The 24,920-nt window shown below is 37.5% G+C and overlaps 1 protein-coding gene and 1 long non-coding RNA gene across 5 annotated transcripts in view; one reads left to right on the forward strand and one right to left on the reverse strand.

Annotated features, from left to right (window-relative positions):
* Positions 1–24,920, forward strand: part of WRN (WRN RecQ like helicase) — a 141,170-nt gene that overhangs the window by 60,056 nt on the left and 56,194 nt on the right. For all 4 annotated transcript variants that reach the window (XM_039220865.1, XM_039220879.1, XM_039220886.1 and 1 more), the window contains 6 exons: positions 720–787; positions 1,324–1,432; positions 1,983–2,051; positions 6,916–6,998; positions 10,791–10,897; positions 20,862–21,049. In XM_039220865.1, coding sequence (XP_039076796.1) covers positions 720–787; positions 1,324–1,432; positions 1,983–2,051; positions 6,916–6,998; positions 10,791–10,897; positions 20,862–21,049 — 624 coding nt within the window. The remainder of the gene's footprint in view (positions 1–719; positions 788–1,323; positions 1,433–1,982; positions 2,052–6,915; positions 6,999–10,790; positions 10,898–20,861; positions 21,050–24,920) is intronic.
* On the reverse strand, positions 504–16,394 carry LOC120222886. The gene is made up of 3 exons (XR_005526135.1): positions 16,333–16,394; positions 10,175–10,379; positions 504–747 (listed from the first exon to the last, which is right to left on the reverse strand). It is a non-coding gene; the product is annotated as an uncharacterized LOC120222886 (long non-coding RNA).

Consider the following 24,920-nt stretch of genomic DNA (forward strand, 5'->3'; position numbering starts at 1 on the left):
GTAAGTTGAAAGAATTTTTTTTTTTTTACTATGAATACCTGTCTATTCAACATTTTACTATCCCTCTTTATCATATGTTCATCTATTACCTCTTTGTCCATTCCTTAATCTATCCAATTTTAAAAATGCATCTTAAGGTAAATTGTAGACATCATTACATGTCTCCTTAAGTATTTGAGCATATAAATCATTAATTATAGTTAAATATTTATAGTTTATTTCTTTTGATGTAAAATTTACATAAGGAAATGGTCAAACCTTAAGTATACATTTGCACATCTTAAGTGTGCAGGCACACATCCATGTAGCCTAAACCTTCAGTCAAATATGGAACATTACAATCACTCCAGAAAGTTCCCTCATTTCCCTTCTCAGGCAGTCCTTGCCCCCAGAGCATTTCTTTTATTTATTTTAAATCAGTAATAATTCTACTGGATTTCTAGTACAAAGCATAGAATTTATTTTATACTTTAGATATATATATCATGAGATTTAATGCATGTACCAATTGAAACTCATAGTTGTGAAGTCAGCTTGAATGGGAGCTTGACCACATGAGGCTCTTTGTTTTAAAGTTCCAGAGTTTATACATTTTTTTTGTATCGAAGCTCAAAAATGTAAAAGAAATTCAGTTGGAAGTAGTGAAAACATTAAACAGGTTTCAACTTCTTGGTTTCTTTTTAGGAAAACAAAAAGACCTTTTGCTTTTTACCCTCCAGGGTTCAGTGGAAGGTGATTCATTCTGTACTAGAAGAAAGAAGAGATAATGTTGTTGTGATGGCAACTGGTAAGCTGTACTCAAGTAATAATGTAGCCTTCTAAAATACAAAACCTAATGTTTTGTTTTTTTTTAAATTTTTTTTAAATGTTTTTATTTATTTCTAGGAGAGAGAGAGAGAGAGAGAGAGACAGCGTGAGCAGGGGAGGGTCAGAGAGAGAGAGAGAGTCACAGACTGAAACAGGCTCCAGGCTCTGAGCTGGCAGTCAGCACAGAGCCCGACACGGGGCTCGAACCCACAAACCGAGAGATCATGACCCAAGCGAAAGTTGGACGCTTAACCGACTAAGCCACCCAGGCGCGGTTTTGAAGGGTGTAATCTTTCACTGAACTCTCAAAACATAAATACAAATGCAAATGGCTTAAAATTCAGAAGAGAGTGATCTGAGATTAGATGCTCAAATTTATGCATGAATTAGCTCTTAGGAGGATAAGAGGATAAGATGTTAGTAGTGATCGTTCATCTCACCCAACTACGTTGTAAGAAGAAATCGAAGTACCAATGCTTTATTTTTATTCTGTCAGTGTATTGTTTTTATTTCCAGGATATGGAAAGAGTTTGTGCTTCCAGTACCCACCTGTATATGCAGGCAAAATTGGCCTAGTCATCTCTCCTCTTATTTCTTTGATGGAAGACCAAGTGCTCCAGCTTAAGTAAGTAATGGTGGTTTTTGTTTTCTTCCGTGAAGGAAATATGTAATCTATCCTGTTAAAATCTAGTTCCCAGTAACACATTTCTGTGAATGTTGCTCTATCTTTATTGGTGATAAATGACCCTTTGGTAGAAGGACATACCTTCTTTCTTGAGTTCTCTATAATCCAAGGCTACAAGATGGCCCCAATAAAAATTTGTGTAACAGCAAACACTAAGCCAGTTTACATTCATATCTCAAAATTCTTTCCTCTTTTGGTTACCTTTGCTTAGCTTGGTATGAAGTGTATACATGAAAGTATAATTTTTAGTTACAGAAACATGTTCAACCTCTTTAACCTGAGTTTATAATCTTTTTGAAAAACCTGCCTTAACAACTTGCTTTCTACTATGGCCTTTGAAGGAATTTGTTTATTAAATTAGTGAGTTATAAAAAGAGTAAGGATTGCAAAGAAGAGGAGTGTTCATCATTCTATTTCTTTATTTCTTAAGAATGAAGTTGGTATTTGTAGTGTATACATGGCTCCAGCATATTTGTTTTTCTTCTTATAGGATGTCTAACATTCCAGCTTGTTTTCTGGGATCAGCACAATCAAAAAATGTTCTAGAGGATGTTAAATTGTGAGTAACTTATATGATTTCTGATCATGTGGTTGTGTCTATGATATGTGAGAGAATTTTATTTAATGCATGGACAAAATATTCCTGATTTTAAAAAGTACTTTGTCTTATAGTACATTTGCAGAACTGATAATTTTAAAAATCTTTAAAACTTAAAGAAATCTATTATATTTAGTTCTCAGACTGTGAATTTAGCATTGTAGTCTTAGAATTGTAAAATTTTGGTTTTGAAAGAGAAGTAGAATATGTATCTACTTTTGTCTCATTTTTACAGATGAGGAAGTTGAGGCCCAGAGTAAGTAATTTGCCTAAAGTCACTCAATGAATTCATGGCTGAGCAGGGACTGGATTCTAAATCTCTTGCCTCACTAGTCCTATCGTGGCATAATTTCTAACAAGAATAAAGTCTCACATATGCACAAAAATATGTGTGTATATATATTAACACTGTATATATCTTAATATGCACACATATACACAGGTATTTATTGAGTTTTGATAAATACATACAAATGTATAACCTAAACCCCTATCAAGATATAGAATATTACTGTCATTCTAGAAAGTTCCTTCATGTCTCTTCCTAATCTGTCGTTCTGTCTCCATTCTAAACCAAACCACTATCTAATTTTTTCTACCATACTTTTTTCTCTGTTCTAGAACTTCATATAAATGGATTCATACAATAAAAACTTTTGTGTAAGACTTCTTTCATTCAGCAAAATGTTTTGAGAATCCTTCCTGTTGTTGCATGTATCCATAGTTTTTTTGCTATATCAGAATGAAATGTCATCATATGAAACACAGTTTGTTTTTTCATTTCCTTAATAGTAGATGCCTAAGCTATTTTTAGTTTGGGGCTATTACTAATAAAGCTGCTGTGAACGTTCCTATAAAATCTTTTTTTTTTTTTTTAAATGTTTTATTTATTTCTAGGAGAGAGAGAGAGAGACAGCGTGAGCAGGGGAGGGTCAGGGAGAGAGGGAGTCACAGACTGAAACAGGCTCCAGGCTCTGAGCTGGCAGTCAGCACAGAGCCCGACGCGGGGCTCGAACCCACGAACCGCGAGATCATGACCTAAGCGAAAGTCGGACGCTTAACCAACTAAGCCACCCAGGCGCCCCTATAAAATCTTTTTTAAAACATACATTTTCTTTCATTTTAAACATTTTAAATTTATTGAGGTATAGTTGACGTACAATAATTTTACATACTTAAAATGTCTAATTTGGTGAGTTTGGCGTATAAATGCCCACAAAACCATCACTGCAATCCAGATGCTGACCTTCTATCATCCTCAGTGTTTACTTATACCCTTTGTAATGCATTCCTTTCACTTATTCCTTACCTTCTGTACCCTACTCACCAGGTAACTACTGATCTACTTTCTGTCACTCTAGATTAGCTTCTGTCTTCTAAAATTGCACATGAAAAAAACCAGTCATACGATATGTGCTCATGTTTTGTCTGGTTTAAATCACACAGCGTAATTACTTTGAAATTCATCCATGCGGTTACATGTATCCGTTGTTTATTTCTGTTTTATTGCTGACTAGGTTACGTCATATGGGTATTGTCATAATTTTGTTTCATCTGTCCAACTGTTGATAGACATTTGCATTGTTTCCAATATTGGGCTGTTACAAATAAAGCTGCCCTGAACATTTGTATCCAAGTCTCTATATAGACATGTTTTCATTTATGTGTTCATTGCTATGTGTTCATATGTGTTCATTGGTATAAACCAAGGAGTGGAATCACTGGATCATATGGTGAATATATGCTTAACTTTTTTTTCTGATTGAGATAAATTTACATAATAATCACCATTTTAACCAATTTACATGTATACAGTTCACTGGCTTTTAGTACATTCACATGTTTGTACTATCCATCTAACCATCTAATTCCAGAACATTTTCATTATTCCAAAAAACCTCAGTATCCATTAAGCAGTCACTCCCCAGTGTCCATTCCTTCCCCCCACCCCCCGACACCCCTTCAAACCACTAATCTACTTTCTGTTTCTATGATTTGCCGATTCTGAACATTTCAAATGAATGGACTCCTACAGTGTATGGCCTTTTGTGTCTGGCTTCTTTCACTTAGCTTTAGTTGTCAGTATTTTATTTCTTTTCTATGGATGAATAATATTGCATTGTACAGACATAACATACTTTGTTTAACCGCTCATTAATGATGGACATTTAGGTTGTTTCCACTTCTGGCCATTGTGAATAATTGCATTATGAACATTAGTGTGTAAGTTTTTATATGAAGATATGTTTTCATGCTTTGTGTATATGCTTATGCGTGGAAATGCTGGGTCATAGGTAATTCTATGTTGACTTTTTAAGAAATTGTCAGACTTTGGGGTGCCTGGGTCACTCAGTCAGTGAAGCGTCTGATTTCGGTTCAGGTCATGATCTCACAGTTCATGGGTTCAAGCCCCATGTCGGGCTCTATGCTGACAGCCAGCTCAGAGCCTGGAGCCTCTTTGGGATTCTGTGTCTCCCTCTCTCTCTGACCCTCCCCTCCTCATGCTGTCTCTCTCTCTCTCAGAAATAAATAAAAAACATTAAAAAAAAAAAAAAAGAAACTGTCAGACTTTGTTGATAGTGACTGCACCATTTTATATTCCCAGTAGCAGAATCTGAGAGTTTTAATCCCTCCTCCTCTCTGCCATTGCTTGGTATGGCCAGTCTTAATTTTAGCCATTCTAATAGAATCTCAGTGTGTTTTTAATTCGCAGTTCCTTAATGATTACTGAAATTGAACATCTTTTCATGTACTTTTTGGCCATCTGTGGATCTTCTTTGAGGAAGCGTCTATTTACGTCTTTTGCCCATTCTTTATTGTCGTTTTTTTCGCTTACTGAGTTTTGGTAATCATTTATATATTCTGAATACAAATTCTTTACTTGGTACATGCAAACATTTCTAGTTTGTGACTTCTCTTGTCGTTCTATGAACTGTGCTTTTGAAGAGCAGCAGTTTTTCATTTTGAAGTCCAGCCTGTCAGTTTGTTCTTTTATGGATTTTTTGCCTTTGGTGTGGAATCTAAGAAACCTTTGCCTATCTAAGGATCACAAAGACTTTCTTTTATATATTCTCCTAAGTGTTGCAGTTTTAAGTTTTACATTTAGGTCTATTACCCATTTAATGTAAATTTTGTGTATTGTATCAGTTACTGATTACAACTTATTTTCTCTTAAGGATATCCAATTGGTTCCAGCTCCATTTGTGGAAGAAACTCTCCTTCCTCTACTGAATTGCCTTTGCACCTTTGTCAGAAATAAAATGACTAGATACATATGGGTCTTTTGCTATAATCTTGTTCTCTGTTCTATCAATCTGCCTGTCTGGATTAGTGTCTTGATTACTGTAGCTTTGTAATAAGCTTTGAAATCAGGTGGCACAAGTCTTCTAATTTGTTCTTTTGTTTCAAAGTTTGTTTTTTTTTTTTTGTCTTTTCTAGATCCTCTGTGTTTCCATAAGTATTTCAGTATACATGCTGCCAAAATGAGCACTCCTTGAGTATTTCAAAATTACCTTTTCAACCTACATGCCAGCTGGAATTTGATTGGCTTTAACTTCAATGTAGATATCTGTTGAATTAGTTGTCTTTATAATTATTATTACTATATTACACTGAAAAAACTGAGGCACACTGAAGTTAAGATCACTTAGCTTGTAAGAAGTAGAATGAGATTCAGACCTTGGGCAGGCTGACCTCAGAACTTGTTATTTATACTGTTTTCCTATGTTAATTAGAATATTGAATTAATTTCATGAGAATAAAAGCATATCTATTTTGTTCCTAATTGTTCTCTTCCTAATTCCTAATGAAAGCACTATGCCTAGCACATAGTAGATGAAATATTTTTAAGTCTTTTTATATAGGAAATTAAGTTTTCGTTCTATTTAACTTTATGTCTTCACTTAGAGTGAAAAGGAGACTCTATATATTTTAAATGCCCTAGACCTAAACTTTATTACAAACATTGTTTAGTTAGGATTCTGTCTGCCCAGAATAGAAAAAAGTCAAGCTAGCTTAAGCAAATAATGAATTTTATATTAAGGGTATAGGAAGGTCTTGTGGGTCACACTGAACACAAATTAGCCAACTCTTAGGAAGAGACTTTGAATTGGGTATCACAAATACAATAGGGCTTTCTTTTTATCCATAGCCTCTTTGTGTCTTCTTCGTTGTTGTCTCGGAAAAGATAAGCATTTTCTGCTTTTCTAGTCACAAGATAGAGAAGACTGCGCTGCAGTTGCTTTTTTCACATATTACAGGTCTTGTCATTTGTAGAGACTGACTAGTTGTTCTTGGTTGGAACCCCAGATTCTAGGTCAGAGACCAATTGATGTGACATTGATACAGTGCTGAACCCTGGCCCAAGAAGACATATTTAGGCAAGAGAGCAAAATACATAGGAGAAGCATGGGCACTGTGGGTTTAAACACGGGGAGGGAGTCAGTGGTAGGGTAATGGGTTGTAGTTCTCCAAGAAGGAAGGATGGTATGTGGGTGGATTGCTAACACATAGAAGGTTTACCATAGGCTTGACCGTTTAACTCAAACACTATAGTTTTCAGGGCTAGACTGCTGGAAATCAGGACCAGGCTTCTAATGTCCTGAGTACTCTTTGCCACTTTTTATTTTGATGTGTTGAAGAGGAGTCAAAGAACTAATGTATGTGGATATATACACGCACATGTAATGTTCATTTAGTTTTGAGTGGTATAATGTATTACTTACAAATTTGTCAGGTATTATGGTTTTAAGTTGTAATTCATTAGATGATTATTTTTCTTATTGTATATATCCTTTTCTATTTCTTTTGTTTGTTTGTTTTACAGAGGCAAATATCGGATTGTGTACGTAACTCCAGAATTCTCTTCAGGTAACTTGAGCCTATTCCAGCAACTTGAGGCTAATATTGGTAAGTAGTAGGATAGGATCTTTTTATAAGTGCTTATTTAATTGAGTTATCCTTTTTTTTTTTTTAATGTTTTATTTATTTCTAGGAGAGAGAGAGAGAGACAGTGTGAGCAGGGGAGGGTCAGAGAGAGAGGGAGTCACAGACTGAAACAGGCTCCAGGCTCTGAGCTGGCAGTCAGCACAGAGCCCGACACAGGGCTCGAACCCACGAACCGCGAGATCATGACCTAAGCGAAAGTCGGACGCTTAACCGACTAAGCCACCCAGGCGCCCCGAGTTATCCTTTAAAATTAAGTTTATGGATGGATATTGGATTGCAGTTCTGTTAAAGTTTATTTCAAACATTATTTCCTCCAGGAAATCTCTGACTTTTCAACTTGGTGTCTTCCCTGTCTTATTCTTTGTACCTATAATTCCTTCTGTCATAGAAATTAGGCTTCTGTATTATAATTGCCTGTTAATAGATCTCTTTTCTTCTGCTAGATGATAAACTTTTTGGGGGAAAAAAATGCCCTGGCACATAGTAGGAACTTAAATATATTATTAAATGAATGTTGCATTTTAGATTCTATGAAATTATAATTTCCTTTTTTTCATATTCTGAATCTGAATTAAATCAATGTAGTAGTTCTCCACCCTTGTTCATGAGAATCATTTTTCAAACTTAAGAAAAATGTAGTATCCTCTAAACTTGAAAGTTCTGATTCAACATGCCTTTGGTGGGGCCCTGACCCCTGTGGTTTTTCACTAGAGATTCTGATTTGCAGTCAGGCTTGAAAACCACAGTAACTTTGATTATTTGCCACCAGTGAGTATGATTTTTAAAAGTTACATAGTATATCAGAGCTTATTTCCTAGAAAATGTAAATAACAGAATTAGTCAACAGATGGTGCCCTATTTTTTTTTGTACTTTAAAAATTTTTGTCTGCTTTTTTTTCTTCTTGATGGCTAGAATAAGCTATCCAAGAGTTGCAATCATAGCATAGCTCATCATTCAGACATTCAGTTCAACTAACCGGTCTTAGTTTTCTAATATTATTTGATCTCATTGAATAATTATATATTAAAATAATTCTGAATAGATAAATTTTCAGTATTGCACCATCTCATTTACTGCTTGGTTAGTAGCATATAATTGTAGGAATACATTTAATAGTTTTTGTAATAATATAATGAAAACAAATTTGTATCTTTTTAGTATGCATTAAATACTAACAAAAGAATGAGGACAGAAGCTGACGTTTGATTAAATATGTTATCAAAGACATATTATCAACATTGTATCCCCTATTGGCATATTTTTGATTTTAATGAAAGACAAATTTGTTGTGTCTCCTATTCAATTGTGTGGAATTCTTAAGGATATTACACTTCAGAGTAAGCCTGAATACCGTAGGTATAGGAATTTTATGATTTTATAGCAAAAGTGAGGATCTGTATTTATGGTGAGCTGGATATGTTTTGTTCTATTTTAATATTTGCTTTGTTTCTGTGATGGAATTAATTGGTTATTAGCTTAAAGATTTGCTTAGATCCTTTGACAACTAGTTATAATTCTCTATTTTTTTTTGTAATTGATTAAATTATGAATCACTGCAGCCTTTAGAGCAGAACACTGCATAGGACGGATGAAAATGCTCTTTTTGGTTGACTCTCAATGTTAAACAAAAGGGGATAAATTCTTTTTGAAAGATTTTTCTTTCGCTTTTGTTTGCAGGAAATTGTAAAATGCTTGCAAATGTGAATCTGCTCAGAATTCCATTTGTACAGCAGTTTGACATTTAACTAATCAGGTTTATGCTTTTATGTTACATTATTTAAGTAGTATGCGTGTATAACAGAAGTAGCAAACATAATTTTATATGGAGACTCCTTAAAACCAAACAGACTTGTAATTGTCTTTTGACTTTAGAAATAAGCTTGAGTGGCAGATAAGCCAAAATGAAATATGTATAGGACTTGGGCAGACACTTGGACTTGCAAATTTAAAGTGAAAATTGGTGGGGCGCCTGGGTGGCTCCGTTTGTTAAGCGTCTGACTTTTGGTTTTGGCTCGGGTCACGATCTCATGGTGTGTGAGTTTTAGCCCTGCGTTGGCCTCTGCACTGAAGACATGGAGCCTGCTTGGGATTCTGTCTCCCTCTCTCTGCCTCTCTCTCTCTCTCTCTTTCTCAAATAAATAAATAAATATTTTTAAAAAATAACATGAAAGTTAGCAAAAGCTTGGTGAAACTAATGGTAAGGGACAAATTTCAGCTCCATTAAGAGGTAGTTAGTCAAAGCTGTAATTTTAAGGAAGGTTTTAAAATAAAAGAGGAGCCGTCATGTTTGTTTTAACCTATTTAATTTAAAATCTGGGTCATTTAGTTTCTAAAGCTCAAATTAGTGGTAACATTGAGGTTTTTCCCAGCTATGCAGTAGCAGCCAGAGAATTTTGATACTAATCAGCCTGTATTCATATTTAGTAGGTTTTATTGTTTTGCTTTCTCTTTCATCTCTATTGTTATTTGGTAATCTCAGTGAACTGTAATTGTTTATTTGCTTGTCTGACTTTTCTTGTAGAAGTGTTAGCTTTTCAAGGTTACGGAGTACGTTTTGTTGATCTTTTCCTAGAAAAGGGTATGGATCGTAGTGAACATTTAATAACTGTAGTAGTGTATTTTCTTTTTTATTGAGCTTTTATGCCAGGCCCTGTCTTAGCATTTTATGTGAATGATCTACTTTAATCTTCAGAGTAAGTAAAAAATGTTAAGTACTATTATTATCTACCTTTTATTTGTGGGAAATTGACAACCAGAAGCTTAAGTAATTTGTTTAAGTTAATACAAATGTTAGTGCTGGAGCCGGGTTCTACCTCCAGGTAGTCTGACTCTAGAACACATATTTATAATCACCCTCCTAATGGCAGAAAATGATTAATACTCAAATAAGTATCAAGTAATGAAGGACAAAATTATTTTTGTCTTAAGCATTAATTTGGTAATGGAAGGCAAAAGCACGGCTATCATTACTTTGAAATATCTAAAGACATTTTAATGGATGGTTATACAATAAAGCCTGTTTCTGAAATGCATTACTACACACTATTGATTCTGTTTCATTGTGGGTGTGTGATGGGAGGCAGAGTGTAGGAGTTGCTAGGGGAAGGAAGAACGAATTGCATTCCTTTTTACTTACTTGGTACATACCGAGATTTAGTTCTTATCATCTTATAATAGAAAATGTGGATGTCATCCTGTCTTCCAATATTGGCATTTCAGAGCAGCTCTCTGCAGTATGATATGTGATCCATCACGGACAATGATACGCTTCATCTCAGTAGGAATGTGCTCTTTCTGTCTCTTTTGACAGTTAATCGATAAGATAAAATTGAAAGTATTACCTAAGAGAGAGGGGGAAAAAACTCAGCTTCTCTTTTTTTAAGACACTGTCATTGCAAGTGGTTCATGAGTGATAGTTTTGAGGACAAAGTAATAGTAAGTAACTCATTTCTTTGAGGAATAATGATGAAAGTTGAAATGTAATAAATAATGTTGTTTGAATCCAAGTTTCCTTCTTTTAACCATAGGCCTTTATCCATGTATCTCCCATCCTCTATTCTCATAATGACTTTTGATGTTCCCTGATATCATTTATGCTTATATTTTTCTATGAACCAAATACTTTGATTTGTTATTTATTTTCCTTTCTGTGATATTTATATATTTGAAGTAAAGGTGATATTGATTTAGATGAATTTATTGCCTCTTTATGAACTTTATTTTCCCTGTTTTTATATTTTTCACTCTTATAGGTATCACACTTATTGCTGTGGATGAGGCTCACTGTGTTTCTGAATGGGGACATGATTTCAGAAATTCATTCAGGACTTTGGGCTCCCTAAAGAAAACACTCCCCACGGTAAGTTTGCCAAGTGCAGTGTCTTGAAATTACGTTCTTAACAAAGAAGAGTCCAGAATCGGGGAGTTGTCATTAGGCTGAAGACTTCTCAGTGAAAGGGCAAATGGATGGTGAAAGCAGGGGGAAGATTTTTTTAAAATTCTGACTGGCTTTCTTCTAAGGTTGGCCTGTAAGTTATTGAGGAATACTACAAAGCAGAGATTGGTAGACATTTTCTGAAAGAACCAGATAATAAATATTTTAGGCTTTATGGGCCATGTATGGTCTCTGTGCCATATTGTTCTTTGTTTATTTGTTTCAAAACCCTGTAAAAATGTAAAAACTGGGGGACCTGGGTGGCTCAGTAGGTTAAGTGTCTGACTTCGGCTCAGGTCATGATCTATCAGTTCGTGAGTTCAGACTGTCAGTTCATGAGTTCAAACTGTCAGTTCGTGAGTTCTGCACTGTCAGTGCAGAGCCTACTTGGGATTCTTTCTCTCTCTCCCTCTCTCTCTCTGACCCTCTTACCCCCTCTCTCAAAACAAATAAAGTTAAAAAAATTTATAAAAACTATTTTCTTGTGGGCCATAACAAAACAAGGCCATGGGCCATATTTGACCTGTAGAACATAGACACTACTTAAAATTGTTTTTTCAACATTTATTCTTTTTTTTTTTTTTTTTTTTAACATTTATTCATTTTTAAGAGAAGGAGACAGAGCACAAGTGGGGGAGGGCAGGAGAGGGAGACACAGAATCTGAAGTAGGTTCCAGCCTCTGAGCTGTCAACCCAGAGCCCGATGCAGGGCTTGAACCCACAAACTGACAGATCATGACCTAAGCCAAATTTGGATGCTTAACCAACTGAGTCACCCAGGCATCCCGGCAGACATTACTTTAGAACCATGTTTAGTCTGCCATGTGTTCTCAGTGAGCTCTTATGCAAGTGTCCTTTTCCTCTAGGGTGCTGTGAAAGAATGGTTACCTTTTCTTGCATCATATTGAAAACCTGAAAAATGAACTAAAGAGGTTTCAGTAAAGTTTTTAGTATTGGAACACCACTTCTTCCCTAATTATAAAGAATAGCAAATTTCTACATGAGTATTCTACGTGAATGGCATGTTTTATATGAATGGCTTGAAAACTGAAAGTAATGGCAACAGTTTATTTTCTATATTAAAAAATCATGGATTCGGGGCACCTGGGTGGCTTAGTTGGTTAAGCGTCTGACTTTGGCTTAGGTCATGATCTCACGGTTCGTGGGTTCGAGCCCCGCATCAGGCTCTGTGCTGACTGCCAGCTCAGAGCCTGGAGCCTATTTCAGAGTCTGACTCCCTCTCTGACCCTCCCCTGCTCACGCTGTCTCTCTCTCTGTCTCCTAGAAATAAATAAATAAATTAAAAAAAATTATGGATTCAAAGGCAGTTGTAAAAACAATGTACAAGAGGGGGAGGGCCTATGTACCTTTCACACAGTTTCCCCAGTGGTAACATTTTGTATAACCTTAGTAACGTCAAAACTAGTTAGTCTCCACAGTTTATTCTTATTTTACTGGTTTTATAAGTACATGTGTGTGCGTATGGGAGTTCTGTACAGTTTTATCTCATATGTAGATTTGTAAAACTATCACTGCAGTCAAGATACAGAACTGCTCTGTTAGCACAAGACTCCTGAAGCTTTCCTTTTCCAGCCATACCCACCACCCCCCAACCCCTCACCCTGACTTCTGGTGACCACTCATCTGGTCTCCATCTTTATAATTTTATGTTGAGAGTGTGATATAAATGGAATGATACTGTCACCTATGTGAATTCTTTTTTTTCAGTCAGCATAATTCCCTTGAGATCTGCCCAAGTTAGTATGTGAATCCAAAGTTCCATTTTATTGCTGCATAGTATTCTATTGTATGGCTGTACGAAGTTAACCATTTACCTATTGAAGACCTTTGTGTTGTTTCCAGTTTTTGCCTATTATGAACAGCGCTGCTGTGACATTTGTGTACACACAAATGGTTGTACACATTGGTTGTACACAAATGTCAACCCAGAAGTTCTTCATTTGGCAAGTGTGTGAAAAAACTGTGACCATAAGTTTTTATTTCTTTGGGGTAGATGCCCACGGATGCAGTTGCTAGTCCTATAGTAAGTGCATGTGCAGTATTTTTTGTTTGTTTAAAAAAATTTTTTTTAATGTTTATTTTTGAGAGTGAGAGACAGAGTACAAGCAGGGGATGTGCAGAGAGAGAGTTAGACACAGAATCCAAAGCAGACTCCAGGCTGTCAGCACAGAACCCTATGCAGGGCTCAAACTCACAGACCGTGAGATGATGACCTGAGCTGAAGTCAGATGCACAACCAACTGAGCCACCCAAGCACACCATGTGCAGTTTTTTAAGGAACTGCCAAACTGTTTTCCAGAGCGGCTGTACCATTTTACATTCCTTCCAGCAGTGTTTGAGTGACTCAGTTTTTCTTCATCCTTGCCAGCATCTGGTGTTACTGGTGTTTTTTATGTTAGCCATTTTTTAAAATGTTCATTCATTTTTGAGAGAGAGAGAGAGAGAGAGATGAAGTGATGGAGTGAAGTGGGGGAAGGGCAGAGAGAGAGGGAGACACAGAATCTGAAGCAGGCTCCAGGCTGTAAGCTGTCTGCACAGAGCCTAACGCAGGGCTCAGACTCATGAACCATGAGATCATAACCTGAGCCAAAGTCAGGCGCTTAACCGACTGAGCCACCCAGGTGCCTCTGTGTTAGCCATGAAAAACAATTTTTTTTTTTTTTAATTTTATTTTAGAGACAGAGAGGGAGAGCCAGAGCAGGAAAGAGGCAGAGGGAGAAAGAGGATCTTAAGCAGGCTTCATGCTCAGTACAGAGCCCCACACAGGGTTTGATCCCAAAACCCAGTGATCATGACCTGAGCTGAAATCAAGAGTCAGACACTCAACAGGCTGAGCCACCCAGATATACCATATGTTAATGTGGAGGATTAGCTTTTTTTAATTTGCATTTCTTTCTTTCTTTAATGGCTGATGATGACATCTTACATACTAATGACCTCTTTTGTAAAATGCCTGATTTAATTGTTTTTGTTTTTTACTATTAAAGTGTTTTATTGTAGATACATATGACTCCTTGGTCAGATATATGGTTTGTAAATATTTTCTTCCAATTTGTAGCTGTTTTTTCATTCTATTCAGTGTGGCTTTCATATAGCAAACATTTTTAGTTTTGATAAAGTCCAGTTTATCAGTTTTTTTTTATTTTGCTCTCCACGTAACCCTAGATCCTGAAGATTTCAAGTCCATGATCCACTTTGAATTAAATTTTGTGTGACATGTGAGGTTAAATTGAGGTTCATTTTTTTGCCTGTAGTTGTCTAGTTGCTTGAAACCAGTTGTTGAAATGTCTGTGTGTCCCTCTTCTATTGAATTGCTTCTGACACTTTGTTAAAAATCATTTGGGTATATTTGGATGAATCTGTTTCTGGGTTCTCTAGTCTACTGTATTAATTTTGAATGAATGAACAAGGTTGATTCATGTTTAGATTTGCCACACAGTAGTGAAGCTATCGTGTCTTCTGAGTTCTAGATTTAACAGTGATGTGAGTAAAAAGTGTTAGAGATTGTTTGTTATTTCTTTTGGTAGAGTGTAGTTCATTTCTGCTGCATATTAATTATGCTTCTAGCTAGCAAAATTTTTTTATTCAAAAATATTTTTTTAATGTCTGTTTATTTTTGAGAGACAGAGCATGAGCATGAGCAGGGGAGGAGCAGAGACAGAGGGAGACACAGAATCTGAAGCAGATTCTAGGCTCTGAGCTATCAGCACAGAGCCTGATGCAGGGCTCAAACTCACAAACCGTGAGATCATGACATGAGCCGAAGTCGGACACTTAGCCAACTGAAGCACTCAGGCACCCCTAGGTAGCAAAATTGAGAGCTTGTTTTTGTTAGCTCTCCTCATAAAGGTTTGGTTAGAGCAGACATTAAAATAAAATAAAATAATAAAATAACCAAGAAAAAAACTTGAATGTACCAGTTACAAGTATATACTGAGAGAGAATCAAACTAGACTATGGGACTGGCCCTGGTTCAGTGCTTTCATCTTGGGTAATCCTTAAAACAAGCCAGCATGATCATTATCTGTCACCAGGTTAGCACATTCTCCTGGTTCTTTTCCTTCTTTCCAGTCTCTTCATACTCAGTCTCTTCTGCTTGTTTCATCTCATCTCCCTGCACTTTTAACACTGGCATGCCTGAAACCTTAGTTTTGGACTTACTCTCCTTTCTGCACTTAACCCACCCTGGTCATTCATCTAACGTATGAGTTTAAATACCATCTATATGTTGACGACTCCCAAATGTATATCCCCCATTCAGTTAATACCAGCAGGGTATGAATGATCCAGTTTCTCTGCCTCTTTGCTAGCATTTGGTATTATCACTATTTTTATTTTAACCATTTTATAAAACTCAACATCTCTCTACTTAGATACCTCATAGGCATCTCAGACTTATTCTTGAGGGAGAGAGATAGAGAGCAAGCATGTACAGAGAAAGAAAGGAAGATAGCATCCCAAGCACACTACACACTGTCAGTACACAGCCTATTGTGGGCCTCGAACTCACAAACTATGAGACTATGACCTGAGCTGAAACCAAGAGTCAGACACCTGACTCACCAACCCACCCAGGCACCCCTCCCCCGTGTCATTTAATAGTAGCCTATCCTTCTGGTGCTCAGGCCAAAATTTTTCAACTCTTCAGAGTGCCTGGGTCGCTCAGTCACTTATACATCTAATTTTTGATTTCAGCTCAGGTCATGATCTCATGGTTCCTGAGATCGAGCCCTGCATTGGGATTCTCTTCCCCTTCTCCCTCTCTGCCCCTCTTTCCCTCTCTCTCTCAAAATAAATAAACTTACATACATAAACGTGGGATAGAGCATGAGGAAGAAAAAGAGAGTTGAAAATTTTTTTATTTTAAATGTTTTTATTTATTTATTTTTGAGAGGTGGGGGGAGGGGCAGAAAGAGAGAGGGAGAGAGGATCCCCAGAGAGGATTTGTCAGCACAGAGCCCGACTCAGGGCTTGAACCCACCACCCTGGGCTCATCACCTGAGCTGAAATCAAGTTAGGAGTTTAACCCACTGAGCCAGTTGGTTGTTCCTCCAGCCATTTAAACAGTGAGGAAATCTCATGAGATCTTCAGGATATATATAGAGAACCTAATAATTTCTCTCTTGATTCCTGTCACTGTCCTAGTACTAGCCACCATCTCCATATCTCCATTGCGGTAGGCTCCTCATTGGTCTTCCTCCTTTCATTCTTCTCCTCCTTCACAATCTATTTCAATACAGCATCTAGAGTGATCCTTTTAGAATAATAAGTCAGATAGGTCCACTGAAAATCCTCTAGCAGTGGACCATTTAGCCCTAAATAATGACAAAACTCCCTACCATGTCTTATGTGATCTGGTCTTCCATTTTGTCTTGGACTTCATTCTCTACTTGTCTCCTTATTTGCTGGGTCCTGGCCACAACATTCTCTTTGATATTCTTCAGCCGAGCATGATCTCACAATAGGGCTTTGTTCCCTCTCTTCCCTCTCCCTGAATACCTCTCACCCAGATAATTCACATGGGGTGATCCCTTACTTTTCTCAGGTCTTGGCTGAAATACTGCTTTTTCATTTAGGCCTTCTGGGCCACCATATTAAAAATTTCAAATTAATTCCCCCCCTCCAACATTCAGTATTCCTACTATTTCTTTGCTAACTTTTAAAAGCACTTACCATTGTTTAACTTACAGTATTACATTTTGTCTATTGTCTATGTGTCCCCACTAGGATATTCTTGATGGGGACAGGCTGCTGATGATTTTGCTCATATCATCTAGAATAGGACTAGGTACATAGTGGATACTTCATAAATACTTGGCTAAAGGAATAAATGAATTCCGATGAGAAAGCCAAGAATCAGAGAAGTCACCTTCCCACGCAGATAGTGGTGGAGTTGGGCTGTAGTTTCACATGGGACACTGTCCTAGTTTCTCAAGCAAGTGTTTTGAAAGAAGTAGAAAACATAGGTATAGTTTCTACCCTAAAGTAGCTCATAGTCCAGTAAAGGAGTTTAGATCTGTACCTATAAAAGTAGAAGCAATAGTACCAAACAGTAAATGATGTGTGGAACAGTACAAATAATATAGAAATATTAGCAATGTTAATAGTAGTTAATAGTATAATAGAAGAAAAAGATATTTGTATGGTGGAAGTCAGTAGGTTCAGTGTGCCTCAAGGTCTGCTTCCATTAATTTAGAATGGTTTAAAGTAAGCTTTTGGAAAATAGGAAGATTGCTTTCTGTAATCCTTTCCTAGGCCTTTGATTCCAAAAGGATTGTGTTAGAGGAGTTTTAAGTAGTTGATGCAGTTCTCAAACACTTTTCAGTGGTGAATTAAATCTTTTATTATGTCTGGCTGTGGACTCCGTTGCATCATTTTCAATTCTTGTGATGATTCAGTATAGCACACGGTGTTTGTCAAGCAATGGCTGAGAAAACCTTTCCCCCTCTAGCGTTTCCACAAATCCTGTTGATTCGCTAGGTGGTGAGAAATGCCACCTGGTGGTTGTAGGACTCTTGTTTTCCTCACGGTTCTCTGTGCTCTTCTCCTCTTTCTAGCTACAGTCACAGGGGGACAGCTGATGCCGCTTCACACCATATGATTTCTAGGAGTTTAAAAATAGCAGAGAAATCACTGAACCACTTGGCATAAAGATTCCCATGTGGAGAGAATCAGACAAAGTGAGTCTCAGAAAGAGCAACTAGGCAGAAAGCTCTACACCAGTCTTAAAATTCTTTAAGATTCAAGGAGAAGGAGCTGTGAGATCCATGAGACATGCTGATTCTTTCCATTACTTCCTCCCCCAGCCTTTCCCCAAGATGGCACACCACGCTCAGTAATTACTTGGACTGAGTGACTGAGTGAATGAATGTGTGAATGAAGCATGATATTATGCAGTACTGAGTGAGAATTAGCAACACGACCCAAATTTAGAAGCAGATGGAATAGTTATACTGCTTTGAATCTGTAGGTGCTATACCAGTGAAGTCTATGAGTGAATCCTTCCTAAATTTAGAGTCACAAGATTAATTTATATTTTTTGCCTGTTTTAACAAAACTCAGTACTTATTTCAAAGAAGCTAAAGTCTCCAACTTGAAGAGTAGGAGTTTTCATGAATTAAGAACTTGATATGACTAAGTGACACCGTAATTTATTGCCCAAATCAGTTTGCTTTGGCATGTTAGAGATTCCAAGCTATTAATATTTATGCTGTGAAGACATCATAAACCGGAGTGTCCCCGGAAACCAGGAGGTGTGATCACCTGGTCTCATAACCAGCCTGTGTGCTATTTCCAGGCGTCACTCTCATTTATAAATTTTAAATGTCATAAGGTACCACAGACTTCTAAGAGAAATGATTATATTCATTTCTGAAGTAAAAGGAAATAGCTATTGTTTTTTACAATTTAATACATTCCACGGGCACCTGGGTGGCTCAGTCAGCTGAGGGTCCGATGTCGGCTCAGGTCATGATCTCACATCTCATGGGTTTGAGCCCTGCGTTGGGCTGACAGTGCAGAGCCTGGAGCCTGCTTCAGATTCTGTGTCTCCTCCCCTGCTCGTGCTCGCTCGCTCTCTCTCTCGAAAATAAGTAAACATTAAAAAGATTAAAACATAAAATATATTCCTCTTATTTTCTAGTTGTGGAAGCAGCATTCTTAACTTTGACTTTCTAGAGCACTAGAGGCAAACGAGTACATTTACGGTGATTTTTCATCTTTAGCAGGTCACTGGCATAGGGCGTTTCTAGTGGCAACATGGGAATATCTGAGTTAGAAGAGAGTCGGAGCCCACTACATATCATATTAAAAACAAAAAACAAAACTGAGGCCAAGAGAAACCCTTGCCGAAGTCAGTGGCAAATCTGGGATTAGTGCCTGTGGCTCTGGAGCTTTCATATACAACTCTTTCTGGTGGTGTGATGACGTCAGTAATGACTGCAACTTTTCGGGTGCTTACCGTGTACCATGTATTACATGGCGCACATTACATGTCCTGTCGTTGTCTGGTCTGCACGGTGACTTTATGAGATTGCTGTTATGGTTGCCATTTTATAGATGAGGAAACCAAAGTTTAGAGAGTGAAATAAACAGCTCAAAATCTCCCACCAAATTAGTGACAGGCAGGATTTGAACTCAGGCAACTGACTCTACACCAGTTATTTGTTACTACCATGCTGTGCTTTTGCCTGACTTTCCTATTAACTTCTTCACGAGGTGTCCTGTTCCATGCTTAACTTCTTATTTTCAGAAATGCATTGCCTGTCCACTCATATATCATACTATTTAGAAAAACAAACCAAACCCTCTTATTCTTGGTATCCTGAAAACATGATTAACTTAGTAAACTGGAGAGAGGTTATCCAGGTCATTAAGAGCTGTGTTTCCAGGGGCACCTGGGTGGCTTAGTTAGTTAAGCGTCTGCCTTCAGCTCAGGTCATGATCTCACAATTTGTGGGTTCGAGCCCCATGTCAGGCTCTGCGAGCTAGCTCAGATCCTGGAGCCTGCTTTAGATTCTGTATCTCCTGGGGCACCTGGGTGGTTTAGTCGGTTAAGCGTTCGACTTTCGCTTAGGTCATGATCTCGCGGTTCGTGGGTTCGAGCCCCACGTCGGGCTCTGTGCTGACAGCCAGCTCAGATCCTGGAGCCTGCTTTAGATTCTGTATCTCCTGGGGCACCTGGGTGGTTTAGTCGGTTAAGCGTTCGACTTTCGCTTAGGTCATGATCTCGCGGTTCGTGGGTTCGAGCCCCACGTCGGGCTCTGTGCTGACTGCCAGCTCAGAGCCTGGAGCCTATTTCAGAGTCTGTGTCTCCCTCTCTCTCTGACCCTCCCCTGCTCACGCTGTCTCTCTCTCTCTCTCACAAATAAATAAAAAACATTAAAAACAAAATTTAAAAAAAAGAGCTGTGTTTCTAGATCTGAGAAGCCATAAACCAATATATAAAATAGGAGACAAATATTTACTGCTTTGTATAGTTAGATTTTCAGTGAATGAAAGGGTTTATGAATTGTGAATTACAGATTAATAAAAAATACAGCATATCATATCCCTTGTTTATATCAGCACCATTATAAATATATTAAGTATTTGAGAAATAATAAATGAAGAGTTAGATAGCTAATAAATAGGTAGATTGTATTGAAAAATGTTATGGATTTAGTGTTTTATTTAAATGATTTATGATTTTTTTTTAAGATTAAAAAAAATTTTTTTTAATGTTTATGTATATTAGAGAGAGAGAGAGCGAGCAGTCAGGGGAGGGCCAGAGAGAGAAGGAGACACAGAATCCGAGGCAGGCTCTAGACTCTGAGCTATTAGCCCAGAGCCTGATTTGGGGCTCGAACTTGTGAACTGTGAGATCATGCCCTAAGCTGAAGTCAGACGCTTAACCGCTTAACCGACTAAGTCACTCAGGTGCCCCTTAAGATTTTTTTTTGTTTATTTTGAGAGAGTGCATGCATGCACACAGGTGGGGGAGGAGAGAAGGGGAAGGGAGAGGGAGAAAGAGAGGGAGTGGGAGAGAGAGAAAGAGAGAGAGAATCCCAAGCAGGCTCCTCACTGTCAGTGCCAATCTCATAAATGGTGAGATCATGACCTGATCCAAAGTCAAGAGACCGATGCTTAACCAACTGAGCCACATAGGCACCCCAAATGATTTCTGATTTTTACAAAGTAAATGTATGAAGGCTGAGAAACAAGTAAGTAGGAACTTTTCTTTTTCTTCTTTGAAAAGGTAATTTTAAAGTTACATTTTTAACATTGTTACTCTTATAATTGTTTTCCAGTCTCTTTGTAAGAAGGTAGTAGAAATGTTGGGAATTAATGAGTGCTCTCCTTTCTGAAAAATCAATTTTATTTCATTCAGGTTCCAATTGTTGCAGTCACTGCTACTGCGAGTTCTTTAATCCGGGAAGACATCATCCATTGCTTACAACTGAAGAATCCTCAGATTACCTGTACTGGTTTTGATCGACCAAACTTGTATTTAGAAGTTGGACGAAAAACAGGAAACATCCTTCAGGATCTAAAGCAATTTGTTGTCCAAAAGACAAGGTGAAGATTTCATGGTTGATAAATTTTGGTTAACTAGTTCCTTCTTTTTAGAAAATTTGTTTTATTTGTTTATTTTTTACTATTTCCGTCTAATGCATATTTAACATATTTCAGATTCTACTTAGTTTGTTTCCAGTCAAGTGTGATGTCATATAATCAAGATAGTGACTGAGAAAATAGCCTATTTCTTAAAGCAGAAACTAATTCATCTGGTATTTTCTACTTCACATTTTTGCTTGAACAGGACATATGCTCTTTTTTTTTTTTTAACTAAACATTACACCCAACGTGGGGCTTGAACCAACGACCTTGACCCTGAGATCAAGAGTCACATGCTTTACCGACTGAACCAACCAGACACACCTACACTCTTAATAATTGACAAGTAAACAACAGAAACAACTGAATCTTTTATCCTAATTTTATCTAGTTTGCTAATTTTCTAACTAATTGAGTATTAGGGAATTTTATTTATTAAAAAACAATTTTTTAATGTTTATTTTTGAGAAAGAGAGAGTGAGAGTGAGCGAGCGAGCAGGGGAGGGGCAGACATACACACACACACACACACACACACACACACAAACACACACACACAGAATCCGAAGCAGGCTCCAGTCTCAGAGCTGTCAGCACAGAGCCTTATTTGGGGCTTGAACCCACAAACCTCGAGATCATGACCTGAGCCAAAGTTGGACGCTCAACCTACTGAGCCACCCAGATGCCCTGAGTATTAGGGAATTTTAAAAGTCATCTTACTGATAAATACTTTAGAGCTCTTATTATATGCCAACGACTATCCTAGGTGCTTTGTATAAGTGATCTAGTAATCCTTGTAACTGCTCAGTAAGCTACATATTATTTTTATTTTACTGATGAAGAAACTGTCACTAGTACTTTGTCCTGCTTATTTTGTTTAGAGATGTTTTATATGTATGTTAGGAAGCTTTCCTTTGCCTTATTTCCCTGATCTGTCTTGTTGGTGAAAAACTTGTAACTGTCATGTTACGAAATGTGTTTTTAAGTCAGAATTCCTGAAAATAATGTTTGTCCTACCAATATAAACAAACAAAACAAATCTAGGCAAATAGAGTTTAAAGAACATCATTAGTTTCTTCCTTAAGGACTACTGGGATCCTTTAGGTTGAATTTTAATGTAGAATTTGCTATTGGCTTGATTGTACTATATTTAGATTAAAACAAGAAAGTAATGGGGACACCTTTCTGGCTCTCTCAATAGATCATGCAGTTCTTGATCTTGGGGTTGTGAGTTCGAACCCCACATTAGGTGTAGAGAATACTGAAAAATAAAATCTTTAAAAAATAAATAAAAAATAAAATAAGAGGGGCGCCTGGTGGCTCAGTTGATTAAACATCTGACTTTTGATTTCAGCATAGGTCATGATCTTGCAGGTTCATGAGATTGAGCTCCACATTGGGCTCTGCACTGACAATGTGGAGCCTGTTTTGGAATTCTCTCTCCTCTCTCTGCCCCTCCCTGGCTTGCTCTCTCTCTGTCTCTCTCTTTCTCTCAAAATAAATAAACATTAAAAAAATAAAACAAGAAAGTACCGAATATGTTCTGAGTATTCTGGCTGTGCTAGAGATCTCTCTGAAGTGACTACTTTACTTCCCCTGTGCTCTAGAGGGAAAACATTCTCTTGAAGAAGGCTGCTTATTCTAGGCTAGAGTCTTTTAACAGTGGGATCATTATCTATTCTCCTAATCTGTGATCCTTTTCCATCCATATTATTCTCAATCTCAATGGCCTTCCCCTAATAACCTTCTTTTTGAAACTGTTTTCCTGTGTGTGTGTGTGTGTGTGTGAGAGAGAGAGAGAGAGAGAGAGAGAGAGAGAGAGACAATGTGATATTTTATCTTTCGGACTATATTGTCCTTTTATGATTGATATCTTATGTAAATGCTCTCTTCTCACCATCTTCCATGTTAATTCGGCTAGTGGAGGTCCCTTAGCCCAGACTGTTATCAACCTCCCGCCCCACACCCAGGGTTCCTCCTTACTTGTTCTATACACAGTATTCAGATTAACTAGCCGAAAGCACATCCCTGATCTTGGCATTCTGCTCTGGGCCTCCCTCTTTCCTGTGGACTAAAGGCCAGAATCCTTAGCCTGACATCCAAGACCATCCAAGATTTTTGTATTTAGTGTGACAATGGTTTTTCTGAGAGCAAAGCAAAAAAGATATTTGCATCTATTTTCAATCCTCCAAGAACAGTAAGGTAGCATCCAACCCCTGAGAGTCAGAATGCTTTCTGTAGATCGTAGGCAAATAGAAATTTTTCTTTTAATGAGCAATAATTAGATGGAGGGTACTTAAGACTTCAGAGTGTTGCCTTTTATTTCCATGTTCTTTCCTTTATTTAATTCTGCCATTTTTTTCTAGTCATTGAGCTAACATGTGTTAAATCCTGACTTTATTTGTTTTCTATAATCACAATATGTTAAAATTGGGTAGACAATGGGGTGCCTGGGTTGCTCAGTTGGTTAAGTGTCCAACTTCAGCTCAGCTCATGATCTCATGGTTTGTGGGTTTGAGCCCCACATTGGGCCCTGTGCTGACAGCTCAGAGCCTGGAGCCTGCTTCAGATTCTGTGTCTCCCCCTCTCTCTGCCCTACCCCACTCAGACTCTGTCTATCTCTCAAAAATAAATAAATGTTAAAAAATTAAAAAAAAAAGAAATTGGGTAGACAAGTCTCTCATCTATCTAAGGAAGACAGATTTTTTTTTCCCTTCTGGAAATTCTTGTGACAAAATAATGTTTAGCAAACCACTTGGTGAAGTAATAAACCCTTTTTTAGGGGGGATACAAGAGGGGGAGAGAGAAAGAACACAAGTGGGGGAGGGGTAGAGGGAGACAGAAAGAGAGACTCTTAAGCAGGCTGCATACCCAGTCCCAAAGTGAGACTCTTGGTCTCACAACCATGAGATCATGACCGGAGCCAAACTAAAAAGTCAGAGGTTTAGCTGACTGAGCCACCCAGGCAGCCCAGTAATGAATCTTTCTGTAGTAGAGAGTTTTACTCCTTTGATTTTTCTGCTCTGTTAAGTTCAAATTTTTGTTTATTTTTTTACCTTTTTAAAAATGTATAAAGTGATACGCAGTTTTAATATGAATGTGAACACTACAGATGTGCATAAGTAGAAATCTTCCCATCCCATTCCTCATTTATCATCACTCTCAATGTTTGAGCACTGAACTTTATATATAAAGTTCCCTTCTGTTCTCTGACTGTCCTGTTCAGTAGGAATAGAGAATTTCCATTTTTTAGGCAATGTTCTCCTTTGATTTAAAGTGTCTTTTCTCAGATATGTGTTAAAATCTCCAATTATTACAGATATGTCCTTCTCCCCTTATTTACTTCTGTTGATTTTTGTTTCATATGTGTTAAAGCACCATTACTTGGTATGGACACATTTAGGATTTTCATATCTTCAATAAATTGAAATGTTAAAAAAGTTTTTTTAATATTTATTTTTGAGAGAGAGACAGAGATAGAGTGCAAGTAGGGGAGGGACAGAAAGAGAGGGAGACACAAAATCCAAAACAGGCTCCAGGCTCCAAACTGTCAGCACAGAGCCTGACACGAGGCTCGAACCCATGAACTGTGAGATCACGACCTGAGCCCAAGTTGTACAGTTAACTGACTGAGTCACCCAGGTTCCCCAATAAATTGAAACTTTTATCATTCTTAATAAAAAAATGTCTTTGCTACCTTTCTGTATAATGTATTGTTTTAAAACAAGGAGAGCACTTGTTGGGATGAGCACTGGATGTTATATGTAGGTGATGAATCACTGGATTCTACTCCTGAAATCATTATTGCCCTATATGTTAATTAACTTAAATG

The sequence above is a fragment of the Hyaena hyaena genome, unplaced genomic scaffold (assembly GCF_003009895.1).
Source record: "Hyaena hyaena isolate Hyena2069 unplaced genomic scaffold, ASM300989v1 scaffold_17, whole genome shotgun sequence".
Taxonomy (NCBI): Eukaryota; Metazoa; Chordata; class Mammalia; order Carnivora; family Hyaenidae; genus Hyaena; species Hyaena hyaena.